Consider the following 17,119-nt stretch of genomic DNA (forward strand, 5'->3'; position numbering starts at 1 on the left):
ACCACTTCACAGCGCTTCACAGCCCCCTCTGGAAGGTTTAGAGTCCACATGTTGCCTCCTACAATTTGGGTCCTCCTTTTACCAACCTTGGAAGGATGGAAGGCCGAGTCAACCTTGAGCTGCTCAGGATTGAACTGCTGGCAGTGGGAATGCAGTTATCCTACAATACTGCATTCTAACCACTGGGCCACAAAATCTCTCTCTCTCTCTCTCTGTCTCTGTCTCTGTCTCTCTGTCTCTCGCTGCTTCTCGACTGGGGAATTTCAAACTTTGATGCAGCATAGCCAGAAACCTCCAGGATGGGGGGCAGACAAATCATCCAGCTGCAAAACTTACTGCATGGCACTTTTGTTCCCTCACTAGCCAGTCTGGCCCAACTCCTGCTGTTGTAGAGAATGAGGCTTCCTTATAGCCAACAAGTGTAAATCTGTCATGTGTCAGTTGCAACTGTCCTCCAACTGTAATGGGCCGATTCCCTTCCCCTCCACCCAAAATCAGGTCACCCAACCTCCTCAACAGTCTCATTCCAGGCCCCCTCCCCTATTCAGTGGGAGTAGACCCTCTTGAAAACATCAAGGTAGACAGACACTTTTTCCAAACACACATTTATAGAATTTGTTTGTTCCAAAAAAAAGGAAAGAGAAGAAAGTATCCCATACATTTCTGCCTGACTCTCTTCCTTTCCTTTTAAATATAAATATTTTCAAGTCTCTGTAATTGTAGCCCCTTTCATCACACCTGCTCCCTTTTGAGCGAGAACGTAGGAGATGCAACCCAAACCAAAATGATACCAGGGGAACCTAATGCTTGGGGCCACAGGGAGCAGGCCTGGGTTTCACAGCAAGGCTTCCTTTCTTCTAAACTGGTCCAACTCAAACTGTAACAGATTCAAAGCTATCCATGGGCCCCTCAAACAGCCCCTCCTGCCTTACCATCTCCAGCTTGGTCGGTGCCCTCGGCAGAAGCACCCACAGGGGTGGTGATAGTTCAGGTCACAGGCAAAGCAAACACTTACACTGATTCACAAGCCCTGCCTCATGCATCCAGCGATCAATTCTCTTTTGGTCACACACGCACACTGTGTGGACCAGGGCTGAGAGGCCAGCATGAGCCTCCCTGGGCAACCCTAGGGCCTGGTTTTGTACAGCTGGTCCAGGGGTGGAGGAGGGAGCCTGAAGCAGCAGCCGGGAGGAAAGACCCCCTCACCTGTCCTTGGAAAGTTACAGCTTTCGTGGCCTCCTGGGAAAGGGGAGCATTTACGCTTGATCTGTTCCCCCTGCAGTGCCCTCTTCAGCTCCCTTCTCTCAGCTAGCTTGGACGGGCTCCAAAGTCTCTCCTGCCTGGTGATCCAACTCGGTCCCTAAAAAGAGCTCCTCCCCCCCAAAGTCCCCCGAGGAAAAGGCCACCTCCCACTTCTGCCCATGCTTCCGAGTGGCCCAAGTGCCCAGGCCCCCTCCCCACCCACCTACCAAAGCCAGCAGGAGCCCCACCCCCTCGGGCAACCCCCGCCCCCTTCTCCTTCCCCTCCTCCCCGGCCTCCTGCACCCTGCACAGAATTGTGCTGCGTTTGTGATCCCGGCTGGGCTGGATCCAATGAGTGAAAGGCAGCTCTGGGCCAGGCAAGGGTCTCCCTGCTCCAGAGTGGCCACCGCTGCACGGAAGAAGCAGCGTCTGCAGCCCCCTGCCCCCCCCTCCCCACCGCTGGCTTGGGCAAAGGGCTGCTGCTGCTGCTGCTGCTCCCCCGCTCCCTCCTTCAAGCCCGGGGGGAGTAGCAGGGGTTGCGCGGAAGTTCCGTGAAGGACTTCAGCTCGTAAGGGATCCCAGAGTCCATCTCGATCGACTTGCGCGAGAAGAGCAGCCGGATGTTGTCGTGCAGGTAGATCTTCCCCGACTTGGAGCTGTGGAACCTGGGGAGGGAAGCAGGGGGCTCTTCAGAGGGGCCTGCGGATCGGCAGATCAGAGCCTGCTGTGCCGGGAGGCCGGGGGTCCGTCTGGGAACCAAGGGACCTTTGCCTGCAATGGGGGAGGGGAGCAGCCAGCACAATTCTCCATGCAGTCCTCAACTTACAACAGTTCATTTAGTGACCCTCCAAAGTTACAACAGCACTGAGAAAAAGGGACTTATGATGACCGTTGTGGCACCCCAAGGGTCACGTGGGGCAGCATTTCGGACAGCAGCGTGGCCACGAGGAAGAGCCCAGAAGGCCCGGGGCCTCAGGGAAGCCCAGACGCAGCCCCCCAACCTCTCCACCCCCCAGCTCCCCTGCCCTCACCTCAGGTGCATCAGATAGCAAAGGACCCGCTTGGGCTGCCCTGCGAGATCCGAGCCAGGGGCCTCCCCCTCACCCACCGGCACCAGGAAGATGCGATGGCGCAGGAAGGTGACGTGGTTGGCAGGCATGTCGTGGAAGTCGTAGGTCACCAGGAACATCTTGACCACCGTCTTATTGGGGTTGAATAAGGTCTGAAGCGGGGGGAGTCAGTGGGGAGGGGGAAAAGGAAGGCCAGGCGTGGGGCCATTCGCCCTCTGCTCTGGGGGAGGAGGGGGAGGGGAGAGCCAGGCTGCCTCCAGCCCCCCACAAGCCAGCCCCCTCCCTTCCCCCACCTGCCACTCACCACTTGGATGGTGCCCGTTCTGGGGATGCTGTACCCCTTCTTTCCCAAGGCTTCCAAGTCAATGACTCCCTGCGGCACAAAGGCGGCACCAGAACCACGTCAGAAAAGGAGGGGCGTGGCCGGTGGCCAGGTGAAGTTCACTTGCTGGGGTTGGCCGGGGGGGCAGGAAGAAGCCCCTCTTGAGCTAGGTGCTCCTACAGCCGAGGGGCTTCCCTGGGGCAGCCCTCAGCATGGCCCCCTCCCCGGCGGGATCTCGAAGGAGGGCAGGAGAAGCCGCTGCCAGCTGCCTGCCTGCTCACCTCCGCCCTCCCCACCCCACTACACCACCCCCACCCCCGCAGCCCCTCACCAGAAACGGGAGGGGCGTTGTGCTCGGCTATGTCGAAGTAGGTGACCTCCACAGGCAGGGTGGCGTGCTGCGGGCAGTAGGAGCCACTGGCCCCAATCTCTGCAGTGAAGCCCTCGATCCGGCCGGAGGGTGGGAAACGCCCCTTCAGCATCGACTCCTGCCAGGAGGGAGGGAGGGAGGGGGCATTTTCGGGGGCCTGACCAGGGCACAGCCCCCATGTCCCCCAGTGAGAACCGAGCCTTCCTCAGCTCAGCCCCCTCGGTTGGAAGGAGGCAGCCACCCCACAGCTTCGCGTTCACGGGGCACATGAGTGGCCCCACAGGTGGTGGCAGGCCAGGCCTCCCCAGCCGCATGGTTACCTCAAAATTCCCCAGAAGGGCGTGGCTGGTGGAGGTGCTGGGGGCCGCCTGCCCACAAGGGCCCTTCCGGGGCTGCTGCGCAGCTGCCTCCTCCTGCTTGGGGCAGAAGGGATGTTTCACTCCGGGCGGCCTCCGCCAGCCCCTCTTGGCCCCTGCAGGGTGTGGGGTGCTGGGGGGAGGGCCTGGGGCTCGGCCACATGTGTAGCCGCGGCTGTCCCACCTGATGGCTGCGTGGTTCAGAGGCTGCCATGGGCTTCAAAAGCGGGGAGGGACTCACGGTTTGAGGTGCAGGCCCGGTCTCAGCTGGGAAGCGCCCGTCCTGCCGCTTGCTGAGCCCTGGGAGGCCGAAAGGTCAGAGGTCAGACCCCGCAGCTCCACTCCAGGGCCCCCTCCGGAGCAGCCGGGCCCTTACGGCTCCATTGCCCCCTTCAGAGGCCAGGGAGAGAGAGAGAGCGCCAGCCCACACAGCGTCCGACATGGGCCGCCCCTTGGAAGCCTGTCCAGCACTAGGGGGGAGTGCTGCTCTCCTCCTCCAGCCAGGTGGCACCCCTTGGGCGCCACAGAAAGGCGGCCCTTTGCCCAGAGCCCAGCTCCTCACCCCCAGCCCTCTTTGAGGGGCGGAGTTCCTCACCTTGGCTGCGGGAAGGAGGTGGTTCCAGAAGGGGGCGCCCTTGGCATCGGTACTGCGGCAGGAGGCTGGCATGGTGGGGGAGTGCAGGGCCCTCTTCTTGCGTGCTGGTAGAAGGCTCTCTTCCTCCAGGCCGGCGGTGGTTGCCCTCCCTTCAACCGAGGGCAGCAGCTTCCTCTTGGCCGGGCAGCTGGCTGGGCCGCCTCCCAAGAGCTGGCCGCTGGAGCAGGGCGTCTTCTCGGCCGAGCAGAGCCCATTGGCGCTGCTGAGGCTGGGGGCCTTGGGTGGAGTGTTGGGTGCCTGGGCCTCCGGGGACGGCGGCCCTGGTGGGCGGGACGGGGATGCAGGGCTGTGCAAATCGTGGTCGTGTGGGAAACGGGGCCCCCCGTTCTTTTCTGGCCTGGAGTCCATGGCGGGCTGCTCCCCGCACAAGACGGGGGCTGAGTCTCTCGTGTGCAAAGTGGCGCAAAGCCTGCCGGGCGCCAGCAGGGCTTCCCCCCGGCCCTCAGCAGCTCCAGGCTCCCGGCCTCCGCGCTGGCCGGGACCGACCTCCTGCCGGTGCTCTACGACTCGCAGGCCGCTGTGGGAGAAGTGCTGGGCGGCGCCCCCCAGGGCCAGCCCGTCCACCAGGAGCCCATCCTCGATGGCCTCCTCCTCCTCCTCCTCCACCTCCTCCGCCGTCCCCCAGTGGCCCCTCTTGGCATCCCACTCGCCGCCCTCGGCCACCCACCGGGGCTCCGGGCAGGCCCGCTTGATGGGCTGCCGTCGGGGGTCCCTGTGCTGCGGGAGGGCAGAGCCGCTGCCCCGGGGAGAAAAGATGGAGACCTGGTAGACCTTCTGGCTGCCCAGCTCTGGCGGACTGCAGCCCATCCGGAGGCCATGGTGCTTCCAGGGCTGCTGCTGCTGCGGCTGCAGCTGCTCCTCCTCCTCCTCCTCCTCCTCTTCCTCCTCCTGCTGCTGCTGCTGCTGCTCCTGGCTCAGGCCTGTGCTCTGCTTGCGGGGAAGTCCAGGCTCAGCACTCAGGTGCCTCATGGGGCCGAGGGGGAGGACAGGCGCTAAAGTGCTGCGTGGTCAGGGCGTCCGGCCGAATCCCCTGCTAGGAAGTGGGCTGCAGAGCCACATCTGAAAGGAGAGGGAGGGCGGGGTTGAGCAACACCCCTCCCCCGAGGATGCCTCTCCAGGCCTGAAGCAGGAGGCCCCAATTGCCCTCCGAGGGGCAGCCCCAGACCCACCGAGTTCTCCTCCAGGCAGCCTCTCCCAGCTGCAGGTGGCTGCGCCCCCTGGAGACAATTCTGGGGGGTCCTGCCCCTCCCCAGTGAGCCGTGTGTGTGTGTGTGTGTGTGTGTGTGTGTGTGTGTGTGTGTGTGTGTGCGCGCGCGCGTGTCCCCTCCTTCTCCAAGTGCTCCAAAGCCAAGGGGCCAAGGCCTTCCCGACCCCCCAGCCCCATTGCAAAGTCTACAGCACCACCCAACAGTTTGCCCCCGGAGCTGCCCACTCACCCCACTGCACGGGGTCCCGTCCCCTGGCCGGCGTGTCCTCCTGCTGCAGCGGCCGACGGTGACTGGTGAAGCTGGCTGGGGACACCTGCCACCCGGCCACTCCCCAGAAGCGGCGCGGCTGCCGGGGGATGGCTCCCACCATCACGGGCTCCGGCTCGGTTCTGTGCACAGCCCACCACCAGGTGCCCCCAGGCCAACGAAGCAACTGGACAGCAGCAGCCCTGGGGGAGAGGAGAGAGTCTGCAGCCTCCTCAGGCGGAAGGGAAGGGGGGTCCAGGAAGGGGGGTCAGAGAACCCTCCTGGCACGTAAGGGGGAGGAGGAGCACGGGGAGGGTCTCTGGAGCACCTTGAGGAGGGGGCGACCAGGGAACTTTCAAAGGGGAGGAGGATTCTCTGGTCAGTCTGCAAACGATGCGTCCAGGTAAATCCACCTGCGGCTTCAGCCCACCTCTCCCCCTCCCCCTGGCCTCATGCTCCCTGCAAGACCGGAGTCCAGGCCAGAGGAAGGAGGAGCAGCATGGATGGACAGAGGGTCCTGTCCTCCTCTGGGTGGACTCTCTCCTCTAACTGCACCCCCCAAAAAAACCCCACCCTCCCTGCACACACAGGGTTTGTCCCGAAAGCCCCACGAGACCTCGAGGCCCCAAGGGCTCAGACTGGCAGACGCTGCACCAGCTACAAGAGAGGTTGGCGGAGGGCCTGTGGCTGGGGGAGGGGAGTGTGGAGGAACACCCCCCCAGCCCAGGCCGTCTCCTCCCTGGCTCTGACTCCAGCATTACTGCTACTCTCAGCAGCTACCAAAGAGCCCCAGCAGGAGCTGTCTGCTGAAGGAAACCCCCCACACACACACACACCATGGAGGAGGAGGAGGGGGCACATTTTGGGCAAACTGCCCTGGAGCAAGGAAGGCAAGCTACAGCCAGCCTCGGCCCCACGGGGCACCCCAGGACAGAAGGGGCCCCTTGGATCAAAGTCCTCCAGGGGCCTCCAGCCTCCTCCCCCTGCAGAGGCTCATGCCAGCCGCAACTGGGCAGGGGGAAGCAGGGGACACCAGGGGCCGGCCACTCCGCTGCTCAGACTGCGCTGGAAGGGGGGCAGCAGGAAACAAAGAGGCCGAGGGGAGCCGCAGGGACGGGGAGGGGCAGCTCGTTGCAGAGCAGAGAAAGGCAGGCGCCCTGCAAGGGGACCCGGCCGGCAGCCCCCACCCCAGCCTCAAGCCCCCCCAGGGGCATGGCATGCCTCCTGGCCCGATTCAACCAGGCACCTGGGCTCCTCTGGCCACTATTAGACACGGCAAAGAGCCTTCATGGGTTTTGCTGCAAAGTTTGCTCAAGACCCCTCCCCCTCACTTTAGGGGGAGATGGAATGGCGGGTCCAACCCCCACCCACCCCCGTTCCCCCAACAGGGGAAAGGAAGCCAGAAGGAGAAGAGCTCACTAAGGACACCCTGGAAGAGGCTCTTCAGCTGGGGTGCTGCGGCCGTCTGGCCAGAACAAAGCAAGACCCCAAAGGTGGAAAAACAACCCACTTTCAAACGTAGGACGGGAGCAAGAGAGGAGGGGCTCTTACAAAAGCCCTGGGTGCACCTGCACTCCAGAAGCCCCCTCCCTATTACCCAGACAAAGAGCCCAGGGCTGCAAAGCTCCAGAGACCCCCAGAAAGAGGCCCAAGGTGAGGGGGAGACAGGTGCCGGGGCAGAATTTCCCAGGAAGAGAGGCTGAGGCAGGAATAAAGGCTCTCAGATGAAGGGGTGTGTGTGTGTGTGTGTGTGTGTCCCCACCCTGAAAGCACCAACAACGAAGCTGGAAAGACCCAGGTGCCTCTTAGACGGAAGGCAGACAAACAAGGCCCGTGGCTGGGCACAACCCCAAAGGGGTCAACAGGCCACCTGGCCAAAGGCTGGCCCTCTCGGGCCCCAGGGACCGGAGAGCAACTGGGCTGCAAAATGACAAGGTGCCCACCTCTTGCAAGCCTCTCCCTCCCCCGCCCCCGCAGAGGGGTGCCCTCCCCAAGCTGCTGCCCTTTGATAACAGCAGGACGAGCCCCCCCCCCAAGCCACCGACTTCCACGCCCTTCTTGGCCCCACAGAGGAGAGAGAGGCAGGGCATCCCACCCAGCCCCTCCCTCCAGGAAGCTCCTGCGGCCTCCTCAGACCTGCTGTTGACAGGAATTGGGGAAGTCCGCCCGAATGGAAAGTAAAACCCAGGAGGGGCATGACCACAACCTTCCAATATTTGGGGGGCTGCCCCAGGCAGGAGGGGCTCAACCTCCTCAAGGCAGGACAAGAAGCAACTAATCAAGGAGAGAAGCGACCTACAAGGAAGGAGAAACTCCCTGACAGTGAGGACAATTAATCAGTGAGGACAGCGGAACTGCTTGCCACAAGAAGTTGTGGGTGCTCCATCCCTGGAGAGACGGGACAGCCACGTGTCTCAAATTGTATAGGGTCCCCTGCTTGAGCAAGGGGTTGGGCTAGAAGATCTCCATGGTCCCTTCCAATTCCATTGTTCTCAGAAGCGCCAGATCCCCGGTCCCAGAGGATCCGCCCCACAGACCCTCCGTGGGCCTCTGAGCATTTTTTAACAGGAATGAATTGGGTGCCATTTTTCTGGGTCAGGGCTACCCAAAACAGTAAGGGGCACCCAGCAATCCGAGCCATTGAAAGGTGTAAAATGGACATGAATCCAGCCCCTCTGAAGCCCCCCCCCCCCCAGGAGAAGCAACCAGGAGGAGGTAACCAGGGACCAGCGAGGTCGGCATTCCCAGAGAGGTTCCAAAGGCTCCTTCAAAGGGCAAAAGAGGCAGCAGACTCCCCTCCTCATCTCTTGACTCCTCTGCACCTGCCCAGCCCTCTGGCCCTCCCCTCCAGCCAGGTAGGGAGGGAGGGGCTCTGCCAGGGCTCAGTCAGCAGCGCCCAGGAGAGCCCAGAGCCCTGGGGAGAAGAAGGAGCCCTTCTTCAGACCAGAGACACCAAACTAGAGCGGCTTCTCCTGGGGGTGCAGCATTCATGCAGGTCTCTTTGGGGTCTGCACGTGTCTTTGCACACTCCAGGCCTTGCTCAGAAGAAACCCCAGCATTTCCCCGGGCTTGAAGGGAACAAAGAGCCTGGTGGAGCAGCTGAGGGGTTTCTTCCGGTTGATACCCCCCCGGTCAGGGGTGGAGCTGCCTGGTGTGGCCTTCCCTTCCCAGGGCCCCCCAGGGATGGCGGGGTGCAGTTCCCATAATCCCCAGTCACAGCCAGGGCTGACAGTCTGGGGAAGCTGAGGCACAGCAAAGGGAGGCAAGGAAAGCTCTTTGAACCAACATCCCCCACTTGGGCGATTCAAACCTTAAGGAACCACTTTGAACTGTTCAATTAAACAATTGGGTAAATTAATGCTGCTTCAAGAAAACATCTGCTTCCACCGCTCCTGTCCTTCCTTGGGGAGGGGGCGCTAAAGAGCGCAGGAAGGCAGCTGGATGGGCTTCCCCCTCCCTTCGGCGTTTCCCTCCCCCCTTCCAAGCCTTGGATCGGCCTCCTCCTCCTCCACAAGCCCAGAGGAGAGCAAAGGGCAGCCGAGTCTGCAAACTACACCTCCCAGCCTGCTCCTCTCCCAGGGATGCAGAGCAGTGCATGCTGGGACTTCTAGTCCTCCCGATTCTCCCAGGATGAGAGCGTGTCCTCGCTTAACCCCAGCAGTGCTCAGCTGGCCCCGAGCGCATTAAGGGCGAGAGGAAGGCTGAACACGCTTCTCCTCCCCACAGCTGCCCCCACACCCGGGCCCTCCAGGCGAGGCCAGCGATTCCCAGGAGGGGAGGCGGCGGTGCCAGCTCCCTCCTCGGCAGAGGCCCAGAGCCGTTGCTCAACGGGGGGAGACCCTCCCCCAATTCAAACCGTCCTCCGTGGCACAAGAGAAGGCAAAGCAGAGGAGGCAGAAATCAAAAGGGGTTTGTGGAGCAGGAGCAGAAGTCCAGAGCCAGGAATGCTGGACTGGAAAAGCAGCTCCAGCCGCCCCCGTCCCCCCCACGCCAAAGGTTTGCCAAGTGCCCCTGGACCCCGGGCTGCGTCCTCTCTGCAGCAGCACCGCTTGGCCATTGTCCCCACTGGGCGCTCCGTCCTCACGTGGCCCTGCAGCAGCCATGGAGAGCAGAGGGGCCTCCTGAGAGTCTCACAAGATTTGCACGGCGGGTGGGGGCAGAGAGCCCCTCTGAAGCAGCCAAGGCCCCCAGGGACAAGACGGGGAGCCAGCCACCCAAGTCAAAGAGGAGAGGGAAGCCCAGCTTTATCTGCCCCGAGGGACGGGGGGTCACGCCGGCTTCCACGCAGATTAGGGCAAAATTCGGGTTCATTCTGTCAAATGTTACAGTTAACAAACTCCGGTATAGAGCCAATAGGACGATTCTCTAGCTTTCTAAGGGGCTGCCCCAAAGAAGGGGGGTCCACCCTTCTCCAAAACACCGGAGGGCAGGAGAAGAGGCCCTGGGTGGAAACTCATCAAGGAGGGAGAAGCAACAGGGGGGGAACGGCTTCCCTCCAGGGGCTGTGGATGCTCCAACACTGGAGGTCCTGAAGAAGAGCCTGGACAGCTACAGAATTTCTCTGAAACGCTTTCCTGCCTGGGCAGGGGAGGGGGGTGGACTTTAAGACCTCAAAGGTCCCTTCCAATTCTGTTATTTTTCCCCATTTAATGGTTGCCTCCTTCTGGCACAATGAAAAAAAACACCCAGGTTTTGATTACGTTCCTTTGCTTCTCCTGAGAGGAAAGGGGAGGCCCACCACGCCCTCCATGGCCTGTGAGATCCTTCACCAACGATCCAAGCAGAAGCCGCAAGACCTGACAGCCGCCACGGCCGCCTAGTGCAATGAAGCCCACCAGGTCATGGAGAGCCAGAAGCCCTGGGAGAGCTGGAAAGCCACGACTTCTGGGAGCGCCGGGGCCACACCCGGGTTCTTCAGGGCCTCCACGCTTGCTTGCTTGCTTGCTTTGATCTGCAGGCGGTCACACCCCACGGGAACCAGAATGGGCCACTGTGAACCACTTGCTGCAGCCTCTCATTCTGCTCAAGATGGGAGACGCTTCCATGATTTGTTTGCACCAGAAACTAGTCACACAACCCTGGAATTCTCCCTTGTTTCCCTTTTAACAAGCCAGCCAGGAGCTATGTTTGTTTTCACCTTCCAGTTCTCAGCTTCTCTGGAAAATTAAACTGAAATCCTGGCTTCATGGCACAATAAAGAGACCAGAGAAATTCAACCCTGAGCTATCGGTGCAGAAATATCCCAAGTGTTGCTGCCCACAAGACGTATTTGGAGTTTATTCATACCGACTGATGTGCTAACAAGCGGATTCCACTCTTAGCGACCAGACAGACGGATTTTCTCCATGGCGACCGATCAATCGATCGACCCCCAACCTGGTCCTTCATGCTGGCGGCCACTTCCTCCTCTCTCCTTCCACCATTCCCAGGCGGCACGAGGGGCCTCCTGCAGGACACCCCGTGTGGCCTTGCCCACCCAGACAGGTCTGATCCAGAAGGGAAGCCGGGAATCCCACCTCCAGGAGCCCCAGCTATAGAACCAGGCAATTCCTTTGCCCAGGAAAGCTTTGGGAATCTGCTCCCAGGCCCAGCGCCCGGCTGCAAAAAACCTCTCCCGGGGAGTTTGGGGAGAGGGATCCTGTCCTCCGAGACCCCCCCCCTCTTCCACGGAGGCTCCCCGGCAGGCAACTGGGCCACGGAAGAGCCAAACTGGCAAAGGGCACTGCAGAGGCTGGGCAGTCCCGGCCATCCCCAAGAGGAACGTCAGCCGGATTCATCAGGGCTCAGCCTGAAGTCAAGCAAGGAGACAAAGGAGTCCCTCTCTGGCCGTGTGACGGCAGCCCCCAAAGCAGGGAGGGAGGGAAGGTGTCCAAGGCAAACGCAAAGAGAGTCACCTTGTGAAGAGATGGGTGGCAGGCAAGTTTAATAAATAAACGAAACGAAATACAGAAAAACAAGAAATCGCAGCCCCTTTCATTTCCCCCTGCCAAAGGAACAGAACAAGGAACTGGCTTTGCCTGTGAAGGAGGCATCCGCACCCCCCCAACCAGGAAACATACCACAAGATCAGCGGTCCAGCAGCTGCCCTATTAGGCAGGGAACGAGCGCCCCCCACCCAAAAAGAAGATCAGCCTAACCAACCCTTTGGAAACACAAAGGCGCACCTGAAAGGGCAGCTGCAGTGGGAGCAGCCCCTTCCCGCCCACCTCCAGCACCCAAGGCTTAGAAAGCAGGGAAGGGCACCCCCAGCCCCATTTCCAATTACAGAGGGAGGGGAAACCCCAGCCCCTTCCCCGCCACTGAGTTTGCCAGCTGCCCAGTCCATGCCAGGAGCAGCAGCCAGGCTGGGTGCCAGGGTCTGCCCAGGCAGAGCAGCCCCCTCCCCTCCCCTGTCCCAACCCAGCAGGGCCCCACCCAGATCCCAGTGCTGGGCTTGGCATGGCTCGGACAGGGGCACCACCGCCAGAGCTCTCTTAACCCGGCCGCTGCCAACCGAAGGCAAGGCTTCCGCCCGGGGCCTCTGCCCAGCCCGGCGTGGGGGGAGGGGGCAGGGCTGGCGGTTCCTGCTTGCCTGCTGACGCAAGGCTTCTGTACCAGCCAGGCCTTCTCCCTGCCTGCCTGCCGGCCAGCTGACTCACCTACAGCTGGGCTGCCACCAGGAATGCCACAGGCGGGAAGGGTTGGCCAAGCGCTTCCAGAACAAGCCAGGAGCTGCTGGAGCCTCAACCCCGGCATCAGCAGATACGGGGGGGCTTCTGGGAGCCAGACTGAGGGGCTCGAGGCGTGACAAGTGCCCCCCACCCGGGCACCAAGGGGCAGAAAGCACATATGGGGAGACAGGCACAGAGGAAGGGGCTCAGGCACCCACCCCCAAGAACAGATGATTTTACAGCCCACAGACCCAGGAAGAGACCCTAGCAGACAGGCCAGGCCTGGGGGAGGGAGGGGGGAGAGCTGGTGGTCAAAGTTCCTTGAGAGCCAGAGGAAGGCCAGCTCAGCTAAACCCGGCCAAAGGAGGTGGGGGCAAAGGGGCTCTAGACTGTCCCTGAAGGAGGAGCAAGAAAATTGCTGGGGGAGAGAGAACTAGTACTCTTAGAGGGCCCCCTCCCACCTGGCTATCATCTCAGGGGCAGCTATTCAAAGGAATTTGGGGGGTATTGAGGGCAAAGGGGATGGGGCATGACCCCTTCTCTTGGGCTGAGGGGAGGGGGAAGGCCCTCTGCAGACCCTGCCCGAGAAAAGCAGTTACCAAGCCAACCCCACCCCCACCCCCAGCGTGGCACTGGCAGCTCTGGGACTGCCCCCAGCAGGTGCCAAGGGTTGGGCTGCCATCCAGGGGCGGCGAATGGCTACTTAGGACAAGCGGGGGGAAGCGTCCTGCAACCCTGGCCGGCCCGTCCCCTCCCCTCCCCCAGGACAGGAGGGCCCAAAGTCCAGACTGCAGAAGGGGAGGAGGAAGCAACCTTCAGCCGTCCCAGCCGCTGCTGCTCGGGGCTAGCGGGCTCTCTCGAGGCCGGCGACGGAGGGGGGCAACAATTCCGGGCTACTGAAGAGGAGGGGAGAAGATGGCAGTCTGAAGCCCCCGAGCCCCCTCCCTCTTGCACGCCATCGCGACTTCGGGCCTTGCGAGGGAGGGGCGTTCCAACGAGCTCCCCAGCCCGCGCAGACCCCGGCCACGTCAGGCGGCCCGCAAAAGAGGGAGGGAGCTGGGCTCCGGCCAGAGAACACCCCGGCCCCTTGCCCCCTCCCCCACCAGCCCCCTCCCCGCGGCCCCCTCCGTGGAAGCCCTTTCCGGGCCGCTCGGCTGCCGCCGCCCCCTCCCCTCCCCGCTTGCCCGCCTGCCCGCGAAGGCCAAGAAGCGCCCCTCCCGCCGCCCGGCCATTCAGGCGAGAGCCCCGCCGCCCCCTCCTGCCCCCCAGCCGCTCACCTCGCTCGCATGGCGACGCAGCCGCCCCGCCGGCCGCCACCGCTAACCGAGTTGGGGGCTGCCGGCCCCGCCCCGCCCGCCGGACCGCCCCTCGCCCCGCCCCTCCCTCGCCCGGCCGGCCTGGCAGCCGCGGCGGAGGGAGCCCGGCGCCCTCTGCGCGAGTCCATCTCTGGGCGCCCCTCCCCTCCGTCCCCGGGGGCGGGCAAGGCCGCTGGGGCCGCCGCGGGCTTCGCCGGAGGAGCGAGACAGGCGCGAGCCGAAGGGTTCAGCCCCTTCCCCGACAGCCCCGCCCCTGGATTGGACTCCAGAGCCCATGCGCCCCAGCCCAGGAGAGCGAGCGGACCCGCTTCGGGGCTTTGTCACTGAAACACCCGCCGTCTCTCTGCAACATCGCACGGGGGGCAGAATAGGGGAGCTGCTGCCTCCTCCCAGCCGCTCTTGCGCATGAGCCAAGTCGGGGGAGCGGGGGGCACAGGAGACAACCCACCGGGCCGAAGCCCATTTGGGCCCCAGGGAAGGAGGGGCTGCCCAGTTGGGGGCAGCTGAGCGGGGGTCTCATATGGTCGCAACCCTTCGACCTCGGGGGAGGGCTGCCCCCAGCCACCCTACCAGGCTTTTGTCCTTGCAAGCTAGCAGGGTTGCCATAGTGACTCCCCCACCCCAAAGCCTCCGTGCGCTGCCCTCCTGCCTTTGTTTGGGCAGCTGCAGGCAGCCGCTCGGCCCTCCCCCGCCCAAGGACGGAGGCATCCACAGCTGGCTCCTTGGGGGCCACGCCCAGCGCTAGGAGGGGGCACTTGTGCAAGGGGAATGCCCTGAAATCTGAGCGCCCCCCAGCCGCCTCCCCGTTTGGGACCCTTAAGACCCCCAGGCGCAGGGCCAGGGTGGGAGTTGGGGTTCAAGGCAGAGCTTGGAAGGAGAACAATGCTGAAGAAGGACTGCAGGAAGGTTGGGGGTGGGGGCGCTTGCACACCCACTGCTCCTGGGTTCCCCGAATTCACCTGGTTGCCACAAACTGGCCAACCACATTTTCAAGGGGGGGGGGGGGAATTGTGCAAATTCAGCTGGGAAGAAAGAGAGTACAAAGTTTCGTCAGCTGCATTTCCTCCACAACAGGCCAAGCCAACTGCCCTGCGCGTCTGCCCTGCCCACCAGGGTCCAAAAGGCAACCCCCCCACTGCTGCCTGCAGTTGCCTTCTTGTCCCTTCCACCCCTTGGGGGAAAATTGCCCAAACTCTGAGCTAACCCTACGAGGAAGACTACGCCAGTCCCTCCGCCACCTTCTGTGGCCAAGGCTGAAAGACACCGGACTCCGGCAATCAAGGTGCCAAGGCCACATTAACTCTTCCACGTCGGGCAGGCGATAAAGTTGCACTGGATTTAATTTTTGCTCTTCACTGTTTGCCCTCCGGGTTCACCGGCAGCTTTCGGAGGGGCTCCAAGGTCACGTGGCAAGGGGATATAGTAACCCAGCCATTTCTCTTCCTTGTAAAGATGTACGTGGGAGAGGTTACAGCTCTGCCTGCCCGAGCTAATTATACCCCACTTGGCTGAAGGACAAGCCGTACCCAGAGCTGTTGCCTGTGTGCCACACCTCTGGTCCCCTTCCTATCCTTCTGCAGAAACGCAAGTTCCTCTGTGTGTGTGTGTGTGCAAATCCAGACTTCCCCTAACAGAAGCCTGCAAAAGTTGCACAAAGGCGGTTTTAGTTTCTGGCATTTCAGAGAGATGGGGAGCCCCTTCTCTGGGCAGCGGCTGCCACTCGGCACAGAAGCCCCCCCTCTCCTGGATCCCCGATCCCTGGGAGCTTCCGTTCCCACTTTCTTATGGCCTGCTGCCGACTGAGGCTGGGAGGGCCAGCCCAGTTAAGCCCTCTGGGCAACCTGACAAACTGCCCTCTTCTATCCCTGCTTTCTCCAGGCTGCTGCAGGCAAATCTGCCCACCCAGTTGGTCAGCGGCCTGCCAGGTAATGGGTAGGGGGGAGAAGACCAGGCTCCAGAGCGGGTAGCCTCGTCTAGAAAAGCTGCAGCAACCTTTTCCTCCACAGGGAATGAGGACTCGGGTGGGGGGTGGGGTGGGGGATAGGAACAGGCTCTTTGGAACATCCAGAACCCCCAGGGAAAGGGGCTTCCTAGCCCTTCTGCAACCCCCCCCCGCCCACAATGCCAGTGCTTGCTTTGTGCCACAGAGCCAATGCCTCTTCCCCCCACCTTCCAAAAGGCCTGCAATTCAGGCCAGGCCCCTCCCCTCCCGCTCATCTGGAAGGATGATCAAAAGGCCGGCAAGGGGGGGAGCTAAAGGGCAGCTGTGCTGGGGGAGGGGGGAAGCTTCTATTTCGGGGAGGAGAGGCTGGCTGCCCAACCACCTTGGACAAGGCAAGCTCCCTCCCCCACTGTGGCCTTCTTTCAGGAGCCTCGCGAGTGTCAGTCCTGCACCAGGTGTTCCAAAATGGGTGGTTCTAGCATCCCACCATCCTGCTGACCACCATGGCAAAGGTGGCGTGTCTCCCTGGAAGCTGACTCCCCCCCTGCCCCCTCTTCTGTCCAGCAAGGGAATGCTGTGGCCCCGCAGACACACCCTGGAAAGCCTGGCAGCCCAAACTGAGTGCCCACAGGGCCACCGACACCCCTGCCCCACCCCACCCGCACTGACTCACCCAAAGGCCTAATTCTCAGGCTTCCCCCTCCCTGCCTGGCACTCCTGAAACTCCAGGGGAAGCGGAACATCCATGGCCCCACCTAGGGCAGGCACGTCCTGGCAGGGCAGCGCCTGGCACTCTGAGCGGCTCCAGCAGACCTCCAGCTGAAGGACAGGAGACGGGCAGCTCTCCCCCCGCCCATTTCTTTGTACCTGAGGGGCCTCCGTGGAAGCCCAGACAAACGGCCCCCAATTCCCCAAGCCGGGAACCGAGAAGGAGAAAGCAGCTGGGGAGAGGGGGCTGCTGGGCTGCTTTGTGGGCCCAGGCAAGCCTCGCTCGGGGACGGGGGAGGGTAACGCGAAGGGAAGCGGGGAGGACTCCCTCCCTCCCTCCATGAATTCGCCCCCGCCCGACCTTTGCCCGCCTCGTGCGGGCACTCGGGGCAGCCCTCCTCCCTGGGGGTCGTGACCCCCCTTCCTTTGCTCCCGCCTCACTGACACCCCCTCCCCTCGCGCAACCCTCCAGGCGACCCGGAGGGCCCGGGAAGCGGCGGCGGCACCTCCCACCGGGGATTGAGCGGGGCGGAAAGCGGGGGAGCCGGGAGGAGTCCGTGCGGGGGAAGGCCGGACGGAGGCGCCCCGTCTTCCAGAGCCGCGGGGGAGCCGCGGCGCCCACGCCTTACCTGCAGGCCGGGCCCTGCTCCTCCGCCGCCCGCGCCCCTCTCCGCGCCGCCCTCCCGGCAGAGGCTCCGTCCGGGGCGCTTCCCGCGGGAGGAAGGGAGGCTGCGGGGTCCGGCAGGCGCGGCGCCCCCCTTTCCCCGAAGCAGCTTCCGGGCCCCGCGAGGCCCCGCCCTCCCCCGCGCGCATTGGCTCTCCGGGCGAGCCCCGGAGCCCCCGGTGGCCAATGGGCAGGCGCGGCGGCCGTGGCCACGCCTCCTCCACGTGCAGGTCCGTGATGACAGAGGGGCGAGGGAGAGGGGCGTGGCCGGGCTGTTCCGCCAGGGATCCTGGGAATTGTAGTGCTCTCCCCCCGTCCTGGCGGGGTGGGAGAAGCCGTCCGTCCTCTGGCCACCCTCACCCCGGCCCTG

At 63.0% G+C, this 17,119-nt stretch overlaps 1 protein-coding gene across 1 annotated transcript; it reads right to left on the reverse strand.

Annotated features, from left to right (window-relative positions):
• Nucleotides 1-589: 589 nt before the first annotated feature.
• On the reverse strand, nt 590-16,880 carry ATOSB (atos homolog B). The gene is given in 11 exon segments (XM_087958782.1): nt 590-1,907; nt 2,274-2,464; nt 2,617-2,685; nt 2,966-2,975; nt 2,977-3,122; nt 3,325-3,362; nt 3,365-3,414; nt 3,602-3,660; nt 3,956-5,074; nt 5,452-5,672; nt 16,715-16,880. Coding segments are annotated over 9 exon segments (1,746 nt in total). The 5' UTR covers nt 4,985-5,074; nt 5,452-5,672; nt 16,715-16,880; the 3' UTR covers nt 590-1,753.
• Between the last annotated feature and the right edge of the window lie 239 nt (nt 16,881-17,119).

This window comes from Notechis scutatus, chromosome 2, assembly GCF_049901735.1.
Source record: "Notechis scutatus isolate UNSWTSFEM ecotype Mainland chromosome 2, rNotScu1.2, whole genome shotgun sequence".
Classification (NCBI taxonomy): Eukaryota; Metazoa; Chordata; class Lepidosauria; order Squamata; family Elapidae; genus Notechis; species Notechis scutatus.